Source organism: Protomyctophum parallelum (genome assembly GCF_964188405.1).
Source record: "Protomyctophum parallelum genome assembly, chromosome: 10".
Lineage (NCBI taxonomy): Eukaryota > Metazoa > Chordata > Actinopteri > Myctophiformes > Myctophidae > Protomyctophum > Protomyctophum parallelum.
In genome coordinates this window covers 32,516,002-32,536,433 of record NC_139704.1, presented here as the reverse complement: position 1 = coordinate 32,536,433, position 20,432 = coordinate 32,516,002, and the positions used below count along the sequence as shown (strand labels likewise).

Below are 20,432 nucleotides of genomic sequence, written 5' to 3'. Positions count from 1 at the left end.
GAGGTGCTAAAGCTTTTCAACTTCCTTGAAAAAACATGCTCAACAACCGCTGTGACGCTCGTGTAACCATTTAAAAAGTTGGATTTTCTTTGGCGTTGCTATAAGTTTGAATTAGTGTAAACCTTTTCTGCCCCTTCACTTTTTGGATTTGTTGTGCAGAAAAGGGTAAGAAGCGTTCCTTGTGGAAACATGCGCCGTTTCTGAACCGCGGTGGGAGGGGCCCAGGGTGTGACCTCATCTCGGAGCTACAGAATGAGCGTAGGGAGAGGGCACATATGGGGCTACGGTATGATTTGCGTTCTGGACTCAAAGCGACCTATAGCAAAAGGGCCGGCACACTGATATTCTCTGGTCGTGTTTGTCGATACTCACGTCGTAAGCTCCGGCCTTGATTTGCTGATATAGTTTGTGCTGGTCCTCATCCCAGAAGGGGGGGTAGCCCACCAACAGAATGTACAGGATGACACCTGACACACACACACGTACAGTACACATATGCACATACAAATAAAGTTGGATCATGTGGCAAGATCTGATATTACACAATGGAGTTTAATTCCAGGAAAAAAGTTGGATCATGTGTCTCAGACTACATACAGTATGGCCAGCCTATAATTATGATGAAACAGAGAGAGAGATAGTGCTGCTCTGTTGCCTGCTAATGAAAGAGAGAGAGAGAGAGAGAGAGAGAGAGAGGGAGTTGCACCACTCAATTCACACAGGTGTGATTTTTTATTTGCATTGTAATCCCCATAGGGCGATTTTAGGTCGCTTCATATAAGAACTATGTTTGAAAAATAAACGGACCATGCCGGCCTTTCTGTCAGGGGAGTGGCTTCTGCGTCGTTAATGATGTCAATGATTGATTACAATGCAAATAAAAAGTACACAAACCTGTGGACTGACGCCCTCTACTGACGTCAGGACTTCAAGGCTCTATAGAGCGTCGCAGTCCCGCCCCCTCGAGAGACCCGGAAAATAATCCGTTCATTTTCCTCATAGACTTTTCAGAAAGTATTTATTTAAAGACGTTTACGCCGTGGACAAAGCCAACTCTTGTCGTGACAAATCATGACAACAAATAAAATAATTCGGGCCAAACAAAGAATTCGAAAGTAGAAAAAAACGGCAGGTTACAACACTTCTTTTGTTGTTTTTCTTCTTTGTAATTATTTGTTTGGTCCAAAATATTGTGTCATGATTTGTCACGACAAGAGTTGGCTTCGTACGACGCTTAAAAGGTCTTTAAATAAATACGTTTTGAAATGTCTATGGGAAAAATGCATTGGGATTAATTTCCTGGGCCTGGCGTCGTCATGAAAGGAGGCGGGACTGTGACGCTCTATTGAGTTTATCAAATTCAAGTTACATATTTCAGAAAGTCCTACCCAGGGAAAAGCATGGTTTGCAGCCATCGGGGACCAGAGGAAGCTGTGGCTGCAAAAGCATAAAGCTGGCTGCTATAATATCGTGAGGCAGACCACGAATGAGGCCGATAATAAAATAAGGCTGCACGTGTGAAAGGTTTGGTGCTTACAGTATATGAGTCAATCCATAGCCTACAGGGAAGGCCATTCTACTGTAAAAATTAAGAAAACTAAAATAACAACCAATGACTTTTTTTCTCTGTTAACCCATTCAGGCCTCACGTCAAAATTAAAAAAAAAAAAAAAGTTTTCTAAATCATGACAATTTTCGGAAAGATTTGAGGCACATTTTAACGATTTTTCAAAAATAGCAGACCTGCAAGTTCATAGCGCGGCACCGAGTGCCGCGTGTAGATCTGCTATTTTTCAATAGCTAAATTATAACATAATGTATGGAACCACCAAAAGGGGTTCCCGCTCAAAATGGGTTTTAATATCTGGTATTCTCAAAATAATCGATAAGATTTTTCATTGGGGTCCAAATATCTCCGGATGGAGGAAAGATTCAGAGGAAAACACAGCTAAAGAGCGTGGCTATAACAGGAGTGAATGGAAGGGGGATGTTTTTGGATCACCCACGGAAACAACACCGCCCCCTACGGTTAGTATAATCGAGGGTCGTCTGTACCCCCAAAATTTAAAAAAAAAGTCGTCAATACCGTCATGGGCATTAGAATAATCTTCTAAACTGGACGATTTCAGAAGAAAGAGTTCACTCTTTTCACTTCAAGAAGAGCTCTGGTTCGCAAATATCTGACCTGTTAAAAATGTTTTTAACCCCCATTTCTGGGCATGGTTAATGAATGTAGTTACCTTCATTTAGCTCAAATCATACAATATTTTTGATATTATGTACATTATGCCCATCCCAAACATACACATTCGCACAAATGCACACGCGTGTTGGCGAGATGCCAAACTGACCACAAGCCCATATGTCCACCGGCTTGCCGTAGGGGTCCTTCCTCAACACTTCTGGAGACAGGTAGCCGGGAGTGCCTGCAAAACCTAAAAAAAAAAAGAAGAAGAAAACACAAGAAAATAAAAATCACACTTGTGTGAAGTGAGGGGCGCTCTTATCATCACACATCAGCCAATCAAATCATCACATTCCATGCTACAAACACACAAAGCTGTGCCGACGTATATCGACATATATATTTTCAATATATATGTCTGTATTCAAACACATTATGCACCGCAATTAGCTCATAAAAACCTCTTACCGAACCAGGCCTGTTGGTCGCCCTGAACTTCAATGGCCAGGCCAAAGTCTGCCAGTTTCACTGCTGCCCCCTTCATCTTACTGGCCAATAACAGGTTTTCTGGCTGCAGGACAGACAGACAGACAGACAGACAGACAGACAGACAGACAGACAGACAGACAGACAGACAGACAGACAGACAGACAGACAGACTGACTTAGCAATCGTACAATGACTTTAACCTCATGAACCCTAGCGTCCCTATTCTAGGGGTGAACATTCAACTAAAATAGAGTGGAGGAGTCAAGTCTATGGACTTTAAAGGGACACTTCACCCCTTTTGCAACCAGATCTTATTTTAATGATGTTTGGGTTTGGGAGACAAGAAACACTTTCCTGGGTAATATGTGTTTTCACATATTTTAGTATTCCAAAGTGTCCATGGGCTCCATGATGTCATGGACACTGGGCTCACTTCCTTCCTGGACTACAATTCCCATAATGCTTTGGTCCACTGCTCCTCCTTGTGGATAGGGGGAGGGCTGTCTTACTGAGACAACATGTAGTCCAGGAAGGAAGTGAGCCCAGTGTCCATGACATCATGAGGCCCATGGACACTTTGAAATACTGAAATATCTAAAAACACATATATTACCCACAGAAAAACCCCAGGAAAGTGTTCCTCGTCTCCCAAACATCATTAAAAGATCTGGTTGCAAAAGGGGTGAAGTGGCCCTTGTTTAGGCTTTAGGGCACCAAATGTCAACGTAGGACGCCATGTGGCCGATATATAAATACATCTTGTCTTGTAACAAATGTTGTTTCATACAAGAAACAAGCCAATAAATAAAATAAACAGTACAACTGTAACCAATGGGGTAAACGCTTCACAAGAAACGGGTTGGCATGCTTAAAACAAACGATTTAAAAGTCCAGAAGTCCACCTTGTCATGTACAGTAGCAGCCAAGTCTGTGGACCCATACAAAAGCAAGCTCTTGTCATCATACATCATGTCTCATTCCAGCCAATCACAATTTGCATCCTCATTTTTCCATCCTTACTTTTCTGTCCTAACATGTTATCCTCAATATGTACTTTTCTCAGCCAATCAAGATTTACAGAAACGCACAAAGCTGGGCATAGTGTATCTTCACAAACTTTGTCCTGCACAAAAATGTAATTCCCATCGTCAATGACAAGGAATGGAGAATGTAAGTCATATGTGTCTGCGCAATTCTGAGGTTTGACAAAGACCAGCATATACAAAATCAGTCCCAAAGGTCAGGCCAGATGCTTTAAGCCTATCCTGTGCCATTAAAATCCAACAGGAATGAAGTGAAGTGTGCACACGCACACACACACACACACTTGTGCGTGTGTGTGTGTGTGTGTGTGTGTGCATGTGTCAGATGGATGGGCACATTTGACTTTTCTATTTGACTGCACTCTCTTTCCGTCTGAAACACAGTCCACACCATGTGGACTTGGAGATAATGGTGTGAGGGATATGAACGAGCTACTGTAAAGTCTGAAAGGTAGAGGGCTAAAAAAAAAAGAGGAAAAAAAAAGATTTAAGGTAGCAAAAGATGAACCAATATAAAGAAGGGGAAAGACGGGAGAGAAAGTGTGAACAAGACAGAGCGAGAGGGAGAGACACAAAGAGACGAAGATGGAAGAAGAGATAAGAGAGAGAGAGAGAGAGAGAGACAACTTGAGACAGATGGAGAGAGACAGAGAAATGGAGAGGCAGAGGGAAAGAGGTCAAAGGACCAAACCAATAAGGAAGAGAAGTGTACACACAGAAGAACATGGAGAGATTGTAGAACAAAAGAGAGAGATGGCCGGGAGATAGATAGGGAGGGAGAAATGCAAAGAAAAAGACAGACATGGGAGACTACATGAGACAGATATATATATATATGTGGGAGGAGGTATAATCGGTCCCTATGCTGCCGCGACCTCACCCACCGTTACCACGGCAACGCAGACTGCCACCAGCCTGCACCCCCCCCCCCCCCCCCCACCCCCTGCCCATCGCTCTGGCTTCAGCCACAAGCCTCCAAAGAGTGTGCGCCGGCATGCGTGCGCGTGTACGACACCGTGCGTGCATGCGAGCGCGTGTGGTGGTATGAAAACATCCTACGGTGTGTTGTGAGCAAATCTACCCGGTCAAGTTAAGCTCAAGCGTAGAGAGAGTAAATGAGAAGAGACGGCAGAGGATAACCAAAGGAAATGAAAAATGCATGCCAACATGCTAATGCTAACATGCTAACATGAGACATAGAAAGAGGGATGGAGGGAGAGGAAAAGGTGATATACTCTCCGGTTCTTTACTTTACACGTTTTAACCCATTTAGACCTGGCACTATAGATTCTACAAATGACGGTTTTCTGAAAAACCCATGTTTCTATGTCAGTGGTGCTCAACCTATTCCATGTCGAGGAGCCACAGAATTATCTGTAATTGGCCGCCGACCGCCCCGTTAGCCGTGGCGTTAGCATTATGGTATGCTTTAGCTATTGAAAAATAGCAGATCTACAAGCTCATAGCGCGCCACCAAGTGGCATGCTACGAGCTTGTAGGTCTGCTATTTTTGAAAATTCGAACGACTGACATAGAATTTTTAGAATCTGATCTCAGGTCAGAATGGGTTAATAACAACACTACAAGGAGACAGGAAGCAGTGGATGGCGATGGCCGCTTTGGGTGAACAATCCCCCCCCTGTCTGTCCGTCGGGGTGCAATCGGCGTCACCAGACATCATTTCAGCCACCACTCGCTCCGCTATAAATAGCACACACAGTCTGCTTTCGTCACTGGCAGAGACGACAGGAGAGAGGGATAGAAGAGAGGAGGAGGAGGAGGAGGAGAGAGAGCATGGCGGGGTGGGTACGGAGACTGAATGATAAACACCCAGGAGGCTCATCTCGTCATTCCTTCTTTCCTTCGTCATCACAATCATGATGCCAAGGGGATCGTGTGTGAGTGAGACAGACTGTGCGTGTGTGTGTGTGCGTGCGCGGCTGTGCGCCTGCCTGCATGCGTTAGAGAATGCATCGATATACTTTTGCCCGATCGGATTTCCGATATACAGTGATAATTTGGATAACAGTTTAACCCATTTTGACCCGAGATCAGATTCTAAAAAATGTCTTCTACATCCTGACAGTTTTCTGAAAAAGCTGTTTCTATGTCAGTCGTTCTTCGATTTTTTTTAAATAGCAGACCTACAAGCTCGTAGCTTGTAGATCTGCTATTTTTCAATAGCTAAAGCATAACGTAATGCTAACACCAAAAGGGGTTCCCGACCCAAAATGGGTTAATACAGATACAAAAGACATTAGTTGTAGAAAAGTATTTACACCACCCTACCATAAAAAAATTGATAGATATAGTAAATTATATTAATAATATGGAACAGACCACTTTCTCTCTCAGACTGCAGAAAGGAGACATTTATAAAGTTTTGGTCTAACTGGGTGGAATATATTATTCCTTTGCGACCAGATTTTGTAGCGGCAAGGATTGAATGATTCTGTCTTACTCATGTCTCTCTTTTTTGGTTCTGTTGTTTTCATTTTAATTACTGCTCACAGTTTCAAATACTCCCTTATGTCTCCCTATGAGTATTATATTGTATTGTACTTTAATTTCTGTACACATCATCCATCTCTCTCATATGCTTTATTTTATTCTATTTTTTTTTGTTGTTGAAAAAAAACCTGTGGACAAAGAAACACTATTTGAAAAATGGTCGTATAATATGTTTGTGATGTCCCTAATTGAACAGTAACAATATTATTATTGTTATGTGTAAGGTTACACAAGGTTCTAGTGAATAGCATTTTGTCCAATCTGTATGGTAGACGTATGTTAATACAATGTTAACAGTCGGGGTGGTTGCATTTGTTCTCCCTGCTCTTCTACGTAGATCCTGTCGTCTAGATTAGACACACACAACCTTTGACAGGATACCATTTCTGGGTTTTACACAACGTTTGGCCGGAAGGTGAAAATTACATTTCTCCCCTGAGCAAGCAGGCGGGCTCTATTAGCGTAGCGGTAAACATTTCAGCACTTCAGACACAGTTTAAATCTGGGGTATAACAGAAAACTCACACATGGTGCAGCTTTAAGTACTGTAGCAAACAATGCAATAAAAATGTATTACATTTAAATGTAAAGCTATTTATCGTTTAACTGTAGGCAATAGTGACAATAGTAGGATCTAAAACTCAACTCAATCAATCAACAATCCTAGGAGGAAAATAATATTGTAGAACTGTTTAATAACTCATTTAATTTTGCTTAATTGTGTGATTTTAATATATATCCTGGAACTGTATACCACTCCCAGAAAAATAGTATTTACTGATTTTAAATGGTTTTGTAAAAGTGGCATATCACATACTGTGCCGCTTTTAGAGATGGCCAAAAAAGTAAATACAGTTTTGTAAAAAGTGACAAACCAAGCTGTTGGGGCTCACGTGTGTGTGTGTGCGTGTGCGCCAGTGTTGTTTTCGTCGACTAAAACTAAGACGAAAAATGTTCGTCGACTACCTATTTTCACTGACAAAAACAAATGGAAACTAAATGAAAACTAAGCTACGATGACGAAAACTAAGACTAAATATACTGACAATTTCGTCGACAAATAAAAACTAGACTAAAATGTTAGGAAGGGACTAGTGGACAAGAGATCCAGTACAAGTCATTTTACACATGGTTGCATGCTGAAAATAGCAAGTGTAAAAACACTCATTACGACGGCATCAAGACCCGCCAAAATACATTTCAGTCGACTAAATCAACTGTGGATTTAGTCGACTAAAATCTTATGACATTTAGTCGACTAAAACTAGGCTAACACAGACATTCCAGGTGACTAAAATGTGACTAAAACTAAATGAAGTTTCAGTCCAAAGACTATGACTAAACTAAAATAGAAATTTGCTGCCAAAAACAACACTGGTGTGCGCACGTGCGTGTGTGTGCGTGCGTGCGTGTGTGGTCCTGTGACGCTGCTCAGGAGACCGACTGCTGGTAACCGTGGAAACGATGACTCACCTTGAGGTCCCTGTGTACGATGTCATGCTGGTGGATGTGGCTGACACTTTCCAAGATCTGATTGATGCACTGGCTGCAGGTGAGACAGAAAAGGAGATGCCCATTCGTCAATCCATCATCATACTGTAGGTACAGTATAGCCGTCAATAAGACTTCCCATCCAAAATGTCAACTGTTATTCAAAGCGATGCCGAGGTGGGGGGGTTAACCCATTTTGGGGCGGGGGAAAAATGGGTTAACCCAGATCTGCTATTGAAAAATAGCAGATATACAAGCTCATAGCGCGCCACAGAGTGGCACGCTACAAGCTTGTAGGTCTGCTATTTTTTGAAAAATCGAAGAACCACTGACATAGAAACATAGATTTATTCAGAAAACTGTCAGGGTGTAGAAGACATTTTTTCAATCTGATCTCAGGTCAAAATGGGTTAATGAAACCCATCTACCCGATCCAGTTTAGCTCAACTGTATAGCGTGAGGGAGTAATGGAAAATATAGAGACAAAGAAAGAAGTATCGAGGGGAGGGAGAAATTATGTTCCACGTTTCTTTTTTTAAGACAAAAATCAGGCGTGAAGCTTCAGGCTTCGTGTCCAAATTAAGCGAATTCTGGTCCCCACATTTTCTTACCCTTCCTATTTCCATTTTTCTCTCCTGATCACAAACCTCTTTTCATTCCACCACTCGGTTTCTTTTTATCATCTTCTGTGCAGACGTTCACAGTTCACACCCCCATCATTATACTCTCTCTCTCTCTCTCTTTCGTCCTCTTTCTTATCACATTCTCTCTCTCTCTTTCGTCCTCTTTTTTCCTGTGTTTTCCCTTAGCCACCTGTGTGCTTTGATTGATTGATCGATATGTCTATTGACAATGTTTACATGTACGGAAAAATGCACATAGTCATACATCACTATCAAAAGGATAAATGCAAGAAAGCCCAACGGCTTATTTCCATTGCAGTCCCTTAGTTGAAAATCATATGAAAATCCACACACAAATACAGTAAGTAACCAAAGATAAAACCTTAGTAGCCAAGCGGGTAAGGCCATATACTGTACTGTACCTGGCATCAGCTTCGCTGTAATACTCTCTGGCAACAATGTCTTCAAACAGCTCCCCCCCGGTGACACTACACATGCACAAGCACACAGACACATACAAAGCAGAGACGCATTTGTTATTGTTTTTTCATTCAGCAGCAGCTTGAGACATGGCGGTCATACTGTACCCTTGATGATGTGATGCTTAATAGTTCATTACTGCCCCCTTCTGTATATCTCAGTATCTTTAGCTTCTAAAATAAATACTGCTGCTGTAATTAAAGAGAGAACATACTCTCAATAGTGGATAGACATTTTACCACTACTATTAACTTAAAACAGAATTCTTAATATTGTAAGCATAATGATATTGTCGCATTGTGATATTTGGCCATAACTCCCTCCTCTGAGGGAGCTACCTTTGGGGAAGGGGGTTGTTGTCCAGACAGGGGCCAGACTGGTGAACTGTGGGTCATGGGTTCAATAGTGGGTGAAACGTTACAATGGTAATATGTTGTAAAACAATGAGTAATGGTAATATTTAGTGGTTTTCACTTTTACAAAAATATAATTATATATTATAATATAATATAATTAATTATATAATTATATATAATATAATTATATAATTATTCTTAACCACTTGCACAACAGCAAACCTATTCTGGGGAACATTCACCAAAAATAGCTGATCTACAAGCTCTCTGTGTGTCTGTCTGTGTGTGTGTGTGTGTGTGTGTGTGTGTGTGTGTGTGTGTGTGTGTGTGTGTGTGTGTGTGTGTGTGTGTGTGTGTGGTGCGTGCGTGCGTGCGTGCGTGCGTGCGTGCGTGCGTGTGTGCGTGCGTGCGTGCGTGCGTGCATACTTACAGGTCAAACACAAGGTAATGGAAGCCTTCTTCTGAGATACTGTCATGGAGTCGTACTGACGGGAAGCAGACAGAGGGACCGAGTTGAATTAGGCATTGCTAAATTCGGTAATAACCTTGTAAAATAAAACATTAAAATCTTTCTCCAAAGCACAGCCTCCCATGAATGAACCCTCACCTCAGAGGAACTGTCCCTTCTGCGTGGGCGCGTGCGTTTATGTACGTGTTTGCGTATGTGCGTGATTGATCACTGGTCAGTATGAAAGCAGATTAAACACAGCTGTGAGCTAGTGTGAATACATTACAATTATCTCGTGATATTCTCTCTCTCTCTCTCTTTGTCTATCTCTCCCTCCCTCCATATCTCTATTCAATTCAAGGTGTTTTAGGGGGCACGCTTGCGCAGTCGGTAGCGCTGTCGCCTCACAGATAGAAGGTCTTTGGTTCGATTCACCTGGGCACGCTCTTGGGGTGTGTTAATCTACACTGTTTTAGATTTAAAAACTGTGTACATTGGTGACTATAACTATAATCTACCTGATCTTGAGGCCTACAAAAATGGGGGAAAAAATCAACTAGTCAACTAGTACCAGCAAGGTCGACTTAGTGGACTAGTAAACTAGTCGACTAGTTGCTTAAGGCCCTAGTAGTGTGTTCTCTCCTCCACGTCGTCAGTGCCCCTACCCTAGGTGGGGTTTGGTGAAAGGGCCTTTCTGTGTGGAGTTTGCATGTTCTCCCCGTGTCCCAACCTTTCTATTCCCACGGACCGGCTGACCGTTCATAACATGTTCGCAGACCGGCATGTGGGGCCGGCCATAGGCGCCAAACTTTGAAAAAAGGAAAATACAAGTTTCATTATTACAGCATGCTACAGTCCTCCTTTTTTGAGGACTTGCTACAGGACTATATATGGACTGGTGACGTCAGCAGTATGACAGGACATAGGATATATAATGGATGACTCGAGCTACAAAAATGAGAAGGCATCGAGATGAACCAACCCTCTGATAACCCCATTGTCGCAGCCCCGTTCCACAACAAAAGAATGATAGCTAACGACGGACCCGTGAGTCTTTTGTCCGGCTCTCTCCGCCCAGGACCGGTGCCTCATGCACAGGCAGACCGCAGCTCCGGGGACCCCCGCCGCCCCGATCCACGACAAAGGAACAACGATGGCTAACAACAGACCTGTGAGTCTTTTGTTCAAATTGTATTGCTTGGGCGTTATGTCAACAATCTCAGTATCGAATGCAGTGGCAGTGCGGTACACCAGAACAACAGGACAAGCTCAGTATGTCTCAGCTACTGTTGTGTTCACTGCTGAGCTCATAAAGTTATTACTGAGTTTCTGCATGATGGCAAAGGAAACCGGTCTCAGACGGCTGGGAAGCTCCATTGTGGAACTAGTATTCATTCCCAAATCACTTAACACATTTGTGATAAGTGTACCAAATGAGAAATATATTTCAAATAGTATGAAAATATGCTTTTCATGAGTGCATTCATTTTATGTTATTACTTTTGTCTAACTTAAATACATATAATCACAAATACATTTGTGATGATTATATTTTAAGTCCATTAGCAATATATTCATAGCAAGTTCTCCTGAACATGCATTTATTGTAAGATATACTTTAATATAATAATTCAAAATATATTTGTAGATTGTATTTTTTTAAATGCACTCTTAGCATATTTTGAGTAAATATATTTGTAGATTGTATTATTTTAAATGCACTCTTAGCATATTTTAAGTAAATATATTTGTAGATTGTATTTTTTTAAATGCACTCTTAGCATATTTTAAGTAAATATATTTGTAGATTGTATTTTTAATACAATACAAGTATAAACTTTCAGTATATTAAGTTTAAGTATATTAAGTACTAATGTGCTATAAATACTGCCAGGTGAAATGGGAGTGTGTTATTGTTCTTATTTGTGTTATTATTTGAATATTAGAATGTATACTGAAGTTATGTTATGGGTCATTGTGTTTAGGGTTTTGTTGTAGAGTTTTCTTTGGTGATTTATGTTGTTTTAGTTTTTTTAGTAAAACCATGAGTCTAAATGTCTGTTTGTTTGGTCAGTCTCTCTCCCCTTTTCCCATTCATATGTATAGTAACATGGTTGCTCCAACAAAGAGTTATAATGCAAATATATGCAAATTTATACTTTTTAGAAGTATATATATATATATATATATATATATATATATATATATATATATATATATAATGCTTACAATTTATTTGGAGTATAAAATTCATTAATTTGAAATATACTTGCATTAGTTTCAATATACTATCAAATACTTAAAATGCATTTATTACATACTCAATTTATATTTGTTATACTAATAAAAGTATATTTCTAATGCATTGATAGTATATTTTAAGCACATTAGTTTGTTATGTTATTGTATTAACACATTGGTAGTATATTTTAAATGTATTTATTTAATACTTGATATACACTTATAATACACTATAAAAATACACTATAAATATAATATAAGTATGGTTTTCACTCATCGGAAAAAGTATACTTGGGATACTGGAAGTATATTTTCAATTTAACACTATTGTTTTTGTCACAAAAGGGTTAAAAAGTATAGAAAAAATATATTTAAGATATGTTTTAGCAGATCTTAAGTACAACTTAAGTGATTTCAAAAGTGTACCATTTTATCATGAGCATTAGTGAGGACCAATTATATGAACATACTTTGGTTGCCGTCCAATGCATCTAAACATCTAAATCATGTGGGGAGAAATAACAACGTTCCACACCTGATGTGCGGGGAAGCTCTCTGGAAAAAAGAAAAAGGGGGGGGGGGGGGGGGGAGAAGAAACAGCATGGCCGCGATTACTTTGAAATAGCTGTGCGATTACATTCCTGTGAGGTTCACCTCCCCCTCCCCGTTCTTTATTTCCTCCCTGTCAGCGGTCAAACATACAGTGGAAGCCTTCACCTGTTGCCAGGCAACCAGAGAGGTAGGCATGTACAATCGTTATCGTGTCGGCAGAGGTTAGAGAGAGAGGAAGACATACGGAGAGATAGACAAAAGAGAAGATAGAGATGGTGAAAGATGGAGAGAAAGAAACCAACACTGTAGGTAGATTATGTTATCTTTTTTTTTAAATATATTTTTTTTTTATCCCACGATTTTGTAACCCATTTTTCACCCCTGTGTCAATCATCTAATGTGATCCTGGGCTAGAGACCTGCAAGCCCGGCCCGGCCCGGCCCACCAAAACGGGCCGGGCCCGGGCCGACTTTGTCACTGCCCAACGGGCCCAGGGCCGGGCGGGCTCACGCGCCGTTATATTAATTTTCTGATGTGAATTTCACCCAGACTGGACTTGCTTAAGCAGCGCGGCAGCATGCTGATGTTTGCTCCACACACACGCACGCACAAACACACACACACACACACAAGCACACTAAAATCTGGTCAAAATTATAAAGACTTTGAAACAACGTGTTTTACATTCCATCTCTCTCGCTCCGCGCCTATAAACTCTCGTCCTCTCTCTCTCCTAATTATTGTGCAGCGCAGCTGTACACACACACACACACACACACACACACACACACACACACACACACCGAGTACTAAGTAGCCTATGCTACGGCTCTCCTCTGACAGAATAAATACAGCGGGAACATTATTACCACACTAAACAAAGTTGGATTTGTACATTGCAGAAACTGCAGATACATAAACGTAAGTGTTCTTATTATTGTCCGTCTACTCTGGGTTTTATAATGCAGCGTGAGTCCGCGATAGCCGATCTGCAAGCTCACAACGCGTTGCGCTGATTGACAGTGCACGTGCAGCAGCTACTGTATAAAACTATAATTAAGTAGGCTACTTTTTAGTGTGATGTCTGTGTGTTATTGACTTCTTGTTCCTTAATGTGAGTTTATCAGAGCGATATAGTGCTGTGAGTCAGTAGCTGCTGCTGCTGCGTCCGTGCACCAATAGAGCGACCGCGGCGGCAGCACGCATGCTTGAAATATTAAATAAAAATATGTCGGGCTTCCGGGCCGGGCCCGGGCCGTTTCTGGACTTTACCAACGGGCTTAGGGCCGGACGGGCCTTAACTCCACGGGGCCCCGGGCCGGGGACTGTATTTTAGGCCCGTGCAGGGCTCTATCCTGGGCTCTACACACCCAACCTGGGGAGAGCAACGGACTTGAACTCATGCTTCCTTCATGCCTGAGTGTCCAAGTTGCTCCTTTGCACCTGACAGGGGGGAGTTTCCCTGGTTGGACGTAGCGCGTGGAAGGAACACGTTATTCCAACCAGTTCCTTTCCCCTCCATCAGGCGCCCCGGCTGGCCAGGGGGAGGCAGTTTAGAGACCAGGATTACTGCATGTTTTTTGTGAGGGTACCTAGATTACACTATCTTAATTAAGTGTGCCGTGTCGCTTGACAAACGGAATGTATCTTCTACTGAAAAAAATGCCAATGAGTTAAGACCTGCACTATTATAGTAATGAGCAATTCCGATATCTTGATTTTTTTTCTTGTTAATTTCAATCTCTACACAGTTTTAGCCAGTCGAGACAACACAAGCATACCACCCAATCAATTTATCATTGATCTAGCCTCCTAGAAATGTGTGTGTTGAAATACAACTATTTTAGTTTTGACAATGATTTTCATTTACAAGTATCTGGTACATCCATGGGTTCCATCTTTGCGCCCAATTTTGCCAATCTGTTCATGGGACATTTTGAAGAGAAATATTTCTACAACTCTGAAAAAAACATGTACAAACAAAACATTATTAAATGGTATAGATACATTGATGATATATGCTGTGTCTTTAAAGGTGGCTTAGAGGAAGTTCAACATTTTTTGACATTATTGAATGGCTTTGACTCTAATCTCAAATTCACTATGGAATGTAGCCAAGCAAGAGTACACTTCCTAGATATGTGGATAGTAGTGAATGAAGGTAACCTGTCTACAACCCTCTATCAGAAAGAAACAGATCGTAATATTTTATTATTGGCCACCAGTAACCACCCCCCGCTCTCATTAAGTCTTTATCCATTAGTCAGTTTTACAGACTGAGAAGAGTTTGTTCCTCTAATGAGGATTTTATTGATAAATCGTCTGAGATGAAAGCCAAGTTTGTTGAAAGAGGTCATTCACTTGAATGTATTGATAAAACGTACACATTAGCTTTAAATAAACCTCGTTCTGAGCTTTTGAAAACAACTCAGAAAAAAGAGAAGAAGTTTTCGGTCACATGTGTAACCACATATTCTCCTTATTCACATAGAATAAAAGCTATTTTTAAACAAAATTGGCATATTTTAACTTCTGACCCTGAATTGGCTACACTATTCAAATACCCACCCCTATTCTCCTTTAAACAGGGTAAGAATCTAAAAGACCAGCTTGTACACTCTGACTTTCAATCTCCCCAGGTCTCACTCAGACAGACCCTGTTAAGTCCACTCCCACAAGGAAATGATCCATGTGGTCATTGTTAGGGATGCGCCGATCCGATACTCGTATCGGAGATCGGCGCCGATCCGGAGCTAAAATTCTAGATCGGGTATCGGTGGCAATGGGCCGATCCATTATCCGATCCAGTTGCCGCTCCGTTCTCCCGTTGGAACTTGAGACATGCTCCTGTCTGCCCAGTGCACAGCGCACAGTCAAACAGTCCCCAGGCTCCCTCAGCCCGCTCCCTCCTGAGCCTTGAAAGTTGAGGTGAGGGAGAGGAGGGGCTGCGCTCATTCTCGTTCTGTCACTTCTGTCCCCCCGCTGTGTTCTTAACTTCTTTAACAGGTCGCTCGTATTTCTTTATGTAAGATAAAGAATCAGATGAACACGGAGAGCCAAAGAGGACGTCAGTTGCAAAATCCCCCATTCAATTACATCCTACTTGTTGTTGCTGTTCCTCATGTTAGCGATAGCTGCTAAAGCTATCAACAGTAGCAAAAACACAACACTGCTAGGCTAGCAAGCTAACGTTGCAGCAACACGATCGTTACCGTGTGTGTGTGTGTGTGTGTGTGTGTGTGTGTGTGTGTGTGTGTGTGCGCGTGCGTGTGTGCGTGTGTGCGCGTGCGTGCGTGCGGGGATTCCGAATATTAAAATAATAATAGTACTTTGAGTATGCTGGCCCACAGTAGCTACAGAATGTGCGTAGGGAGAGGGAACATATGGGGCTAATGCTGGCCATGAAGCATTGAATAATATCTGAATAGAACATTAACTAGAGTTATAAATAAGGAATAGAAACCAAAATGATGTGGTTGACTATCATCAGAAAGAAATTAAATTGTGGTTGTGCTTTACAACTTTCCTTTTATGTGTAGGCCTAGCTGGTTTATAATCCATAGTTACTATGTATAATAATAATAATAATAATAATAATAATATTATACATAGTAACTATGGATTATAAACCTAAAATAATAATTATTATTATAATAATTATAGGCATAATATAATTATGCATAGTAACTATGGATTATAAACCTAAAATAATAATAATAATTATTATAATAATTATAGGCATAATAATAATAAAAAGAATAAACATTTTAAAAACTATGAAAGTGCATAATACTGCACAGCTTTTATTTGTACTTAGAATGTTAAACCCTGTTAAATCGCCATGGTTGACCAATATTATTAATCCACGTGTTAATAATATATATTATATTATTATATATAATATATATAATAATGTATTCAATACATTACATTATACATTAGACATAGGGTATCGGATCGGTACTCTGTATCGGCAGATACTGGACCCCCATGTATCGAAATCGGTATCGAATGCCAAAAAGCTGGATCGGTGCATCCCTAGTCATTGTGCACAGTGTGGTAATACACATAAGACCTCCTTTTTTAACCATCCTCATACTGGCAAGAAGTTCAAGATCAATAACATTGTTACTTGTGTGTCAACCCATGTGGTGTATATGATCAAATGTCCCTGTGGTTTAGCATACATAGGCAAAACTACTAGACAGTTAAAACAGAGAATGAGTGAACATAAGAGTTTGATCAGAAGAAACGACCGTGAATACCCTGTTGCAGTGCATTTCAATGACCTTAAACATGACATCTCTACTTTCCGCTTCATTGGTATAATATAGAACAAGTCAAACTTCCAAGAAGAGGTGGTAACCACGATGCCCTTTTAAAACAACGTGATGCCTACTGGATCCACACTATACAAACCTTACACCCCAAAGGGCTTAATGATGAACTACTATTGAATGTTATGCTATAGAAAATGTTGATCTGAACTTCTTGTCCAGCCGGTACTATAGGCACTTTAGGTGCAATGTTTTTATTCTTTTTCTTATTCTTTTCCACTCTTTCGGACAGAGTAGGATCTTACATTTGACATTTATTTGCTTATTTTACTGTATGTCTTCCTTGTATGTTGTATGGCATGACATTTATGTATAATTCTTTTTTTCCCCCTGTATTATTGTAAACTGTTATTTTCAATGATATATATGAGGAATGTTCACAGAAACACTGCACCTTACTTTTTATTACATGCATTTTTAATGGTTGTTCACACTTCCTGAAATGTATTGAGTGACAATGTCAGCCCATTCTTGAATTAAGCCTGAGGAAGGTCGCAAGACCGAAACGTTGCTCAATAAAATTGCTCTGAACTAGCAAGTGGCAGTGTGCGGATGTCCCTTCTTCCACAATCTCTACACAGTAAAATCATCAATGTTCATGTATCAATTTGTAACTCAGAGGGCCCTCTTCCACCCAGTGCAGGAGGACACTTAAGGGGCAGCGCAATTATTATTATTTTAGAGCCCATGTTCATTTATGCCTGCGGAACTCGGCTAAAGACTTGTTCCTGACTGCATCGCTGGCGCAACAATAAATCACAGTAAAGCTCACCCTCTCGGGCAATAATGCAATTGTTCCGTTTAGACCGTGAGCCAGGGGGGTTTGTTTGTACCATTTGGGGGATTAATGCTCATAGTGATTTTTGTGAAGGTATACATGTCTAGAGTCAGAAAATATGTGATAGCATTGCACCAGAGGTAGCTTTATTGGTGTTATCATGCATTTTATTATACAACAATAGGCGAAAATTACATGGGTCAATATATGAAAACATACAACTTAACCCCCTAAAATAAAATATACAAAATGTTTTTTCCAATTGATTCTGGTACCTTTAGGTATGCTTGAGAACATAGTTAAAATCTAGTAAAATATATTTTCCAGAAAGGCGTCATTTTCAATATCTAATATGGCTGAGGGGCTTAAAATGGCCATATGAGCAAGGGGGGTTGGTCTGTACCACCTAGGGGACTAATGCTCAAAGTGATTTTTGTGATGGTATACATGTCTAAAGTAAAGACAAGTAAGACGCGCAAACACGAGAAGCGAACACAGTTTATAAATTGCAATAACAACAATTAGCATAAATTAGCAATTATTGAGTGTGTGGTAGGCTACTGTAAAATTTGTGAAAACAGGGCCGCCACGAGAAGGCTCAGCACCGCTAGCCCCCTATATATATTTATATATATGTTTTTTGGGATTTTTCTTTTTATATAAATATTTTTTGTCTTTGTTGTTTTATACTTTTATTTTATTTTCTTTTTTTTGGCTTTTTTTCATCAAGTTTTGTTTGAAATTTCTACAGTGACAACTGCAGTTTACTTTGCTGTCCATACCTTCACAGCCTAATAATCAAAATCATTGTCCAAGTCTTCAACGTCTTCATCTGAACTTTCCACACTCTCTGAGGTGGATGCCTGGTTCTCACAGTCTGCCAGTCTACACATGTCAGTACACTTGAGGCCATTTGCAACACACACACATTTTGGGAGTGAACATTTCTTTGTACAGTTACAGGCCAGTAGATCCAGGACAGCATCAGGTGCAGGCTGGCCTTCCATCCAGTGCACCACCAACTGTTCAGATTCCCCTTCTCTCTCCATCTTCCATCCTCTGCCAACAAGGCTGGGAACTTGTGGGTCCTGCTCCAAGCATCTTCTCCATATACCAGCCTGGTAGTTAGCTCGCTGTGCATGTTTTGTTAAACAGTCCTTACATGGTGGGAGTTGATGACTTTCAATTTCACCTTTTTTGGCACAGAAAAGATGATACCTGAGCTCATTGATCTTGGTGGTTGAGGCTTTTGGGACATACATGAGACATGTAAATACCTCTAGTTTGTCCATCAGTTCTGGGGAAAGGTCCCATTCCGTACCCAACTCAAATAATGTGTCCTGCATTTCCCTGTTGCTGGTGAGAAGTTTTAGGGCACTTGTTTTCCCTTTGCCTGCAAAGGCACTTACAGTGTCACATCCAGTATATGCATGCAACCCAATGAGAGCCCTACAAACCTCCAAGCCAACAGAGGCAGCAACTTTCCTGATGTCTACAAGCCTTGTACGGGTTCTTGTGCCACATTTCTGGAACAGTGGGGCCGTAATCCTGTCACAGAATGCTAAAGACATAATGAAAACATCAGTGTCTTCTGAGCAGATGACTACATACTGGTATTCCTCTCTTGTGGCATGGGCAGCATGGAGAAGTAGGCGACCATCTGCTTCTTCTTGTTGACATTGAAGAGCAGACACCTCCTCACTGTCTTGGGACGTAATTCTGTAACATGTGTCATTCACAGTTGCATAAAGAATCTTTCCCTGTAGCTTTGATCTATATTCTGCATTCCTCCATTCATGCACAATGAATTTAATGAGACTGGTTTTGTTGCTGACTTTGGTCAAGAAGCTCCTCCACTGCCTCACCATCTGTGTACTGGTGATACATTGCAACTCATGGCCTGTCTGTTCACCCCGTTGAGATCTCTCACTGTTTTTGATGGAATTATCCTTGTACAGTATGTGTCGAACACAACATCAATTATGTTACTCTGACTGCCTTCCCTGAGGGCCATGCTCAGTATTGTTGTGGCGACATCTTTGAAAGTAACTTGATCACCTTTCACTCTTTGGACCAAGTTCATACCATCAACCACTGTAGCAGAGTTTGCTGGGAGTTGCTCGGCCACGGCTACATTTTTCTGCAAGGTGGTGGCCAAAGTAGCTTTATTTGTCTTTCTCAGTAATCCATCTGGTGTGGACAGAGCCCAAGGCAATGGTCCAAGGGGATGAGAAATAATATGCTGCGCCCTTGTGCCATCACTATGATGCGTCCAAACAAAGATCTGTCTGCTTTCAGTATGATCGCCCTCCCACTTGATTTCACTTCTCTCTTCTTACACATGTCACTGAATGTTTTCAGCTTGTTGGTTTTCAGTGGGTCATGGAATTTCTTTTCTGGTGGGTCTTCCTCTAGTCTCTCTTTCTTAAAAGTTGCATAGCATTTTTCACCGATCTCACATGCCTTCATCAGATCAGATGCTATTTCCCTTGGTGCTGCCTTTGCCGTAGATATACTAATGAGGTCCCGCTTCTCTGCAAATGGGTTGACCCATCCATGTATGAGGCTAACCACTGCTGAAACTGCTTCCTCGTCTTTCTGGATTCGTGAGCGCTGTAAGTCTGTGTGACAAAGCTGAGATTTGTTGCCTTGCACCATTTCCCTTAACTGTCCCAGGAATGAACTGCGGTGCTCAGCTGTTATGTAGTAACGCTGGACAGCTCCAGCATTCAGGCTGAACCGTGATGTGCCTCCTGGAGTCTGGGTGTCTTTGTTAATTGTGACTTCAGTAGCCTGGTCCACAGGAATCCGCCCAAAGGGGTTGTTGCTAGACAGCTGCACTGAGAACTGCCCTGTCTTGAAGGCCTCATACACGGAAGGATTCTTCTCGGGGAGGTT

At 41.1% G+C, this 20,432-nt stretch overlaps 1 protein-coding gene across 2 annotated transcripts in view; it reads right to left on the bottom strand.

The window, feature by feature from the left end:
• The window catches only part of camk2g2 (calcium/calmodulin-dependent protein kinase (CaM kinase) II gamma 2), a 70,458-nt gene that overhangs the window by 29,912 nt on the left and 20,114 nt on the right, over window positions 1-20,432 (bottom strand). For both annotated transcript variants that reach the window (XM_083775471.1, XM_083775472.1), the window contains exons 4-9: window positions 9,609-9,663; window positions 8,765-8,830; window positions 7,702-7,774; window positions 2,654-2,756; window positions 2,352-2,435; window positions 373-467 (exon numbers count right to left, since the gene is read on the bottom strand). In XM_083775471.1, the coding sequence (XP_083631597.1) occupies window positions 373-467; window positions 2,352-2,435; window positions 2,654-2,756; window positions 7,702-7,774; window positions 8,765-8,830; window positions 9,609-9,663 (476 nt within the window). The remainder of the gene's footprint in view (window positions 1-372; window positions 468-2,351; window positions 2,436-2,653; window positions 2,757-7,701; window positions 7,775-8,764; window positions 8,831-9,608; window positions 9,664-20,432) is intronic.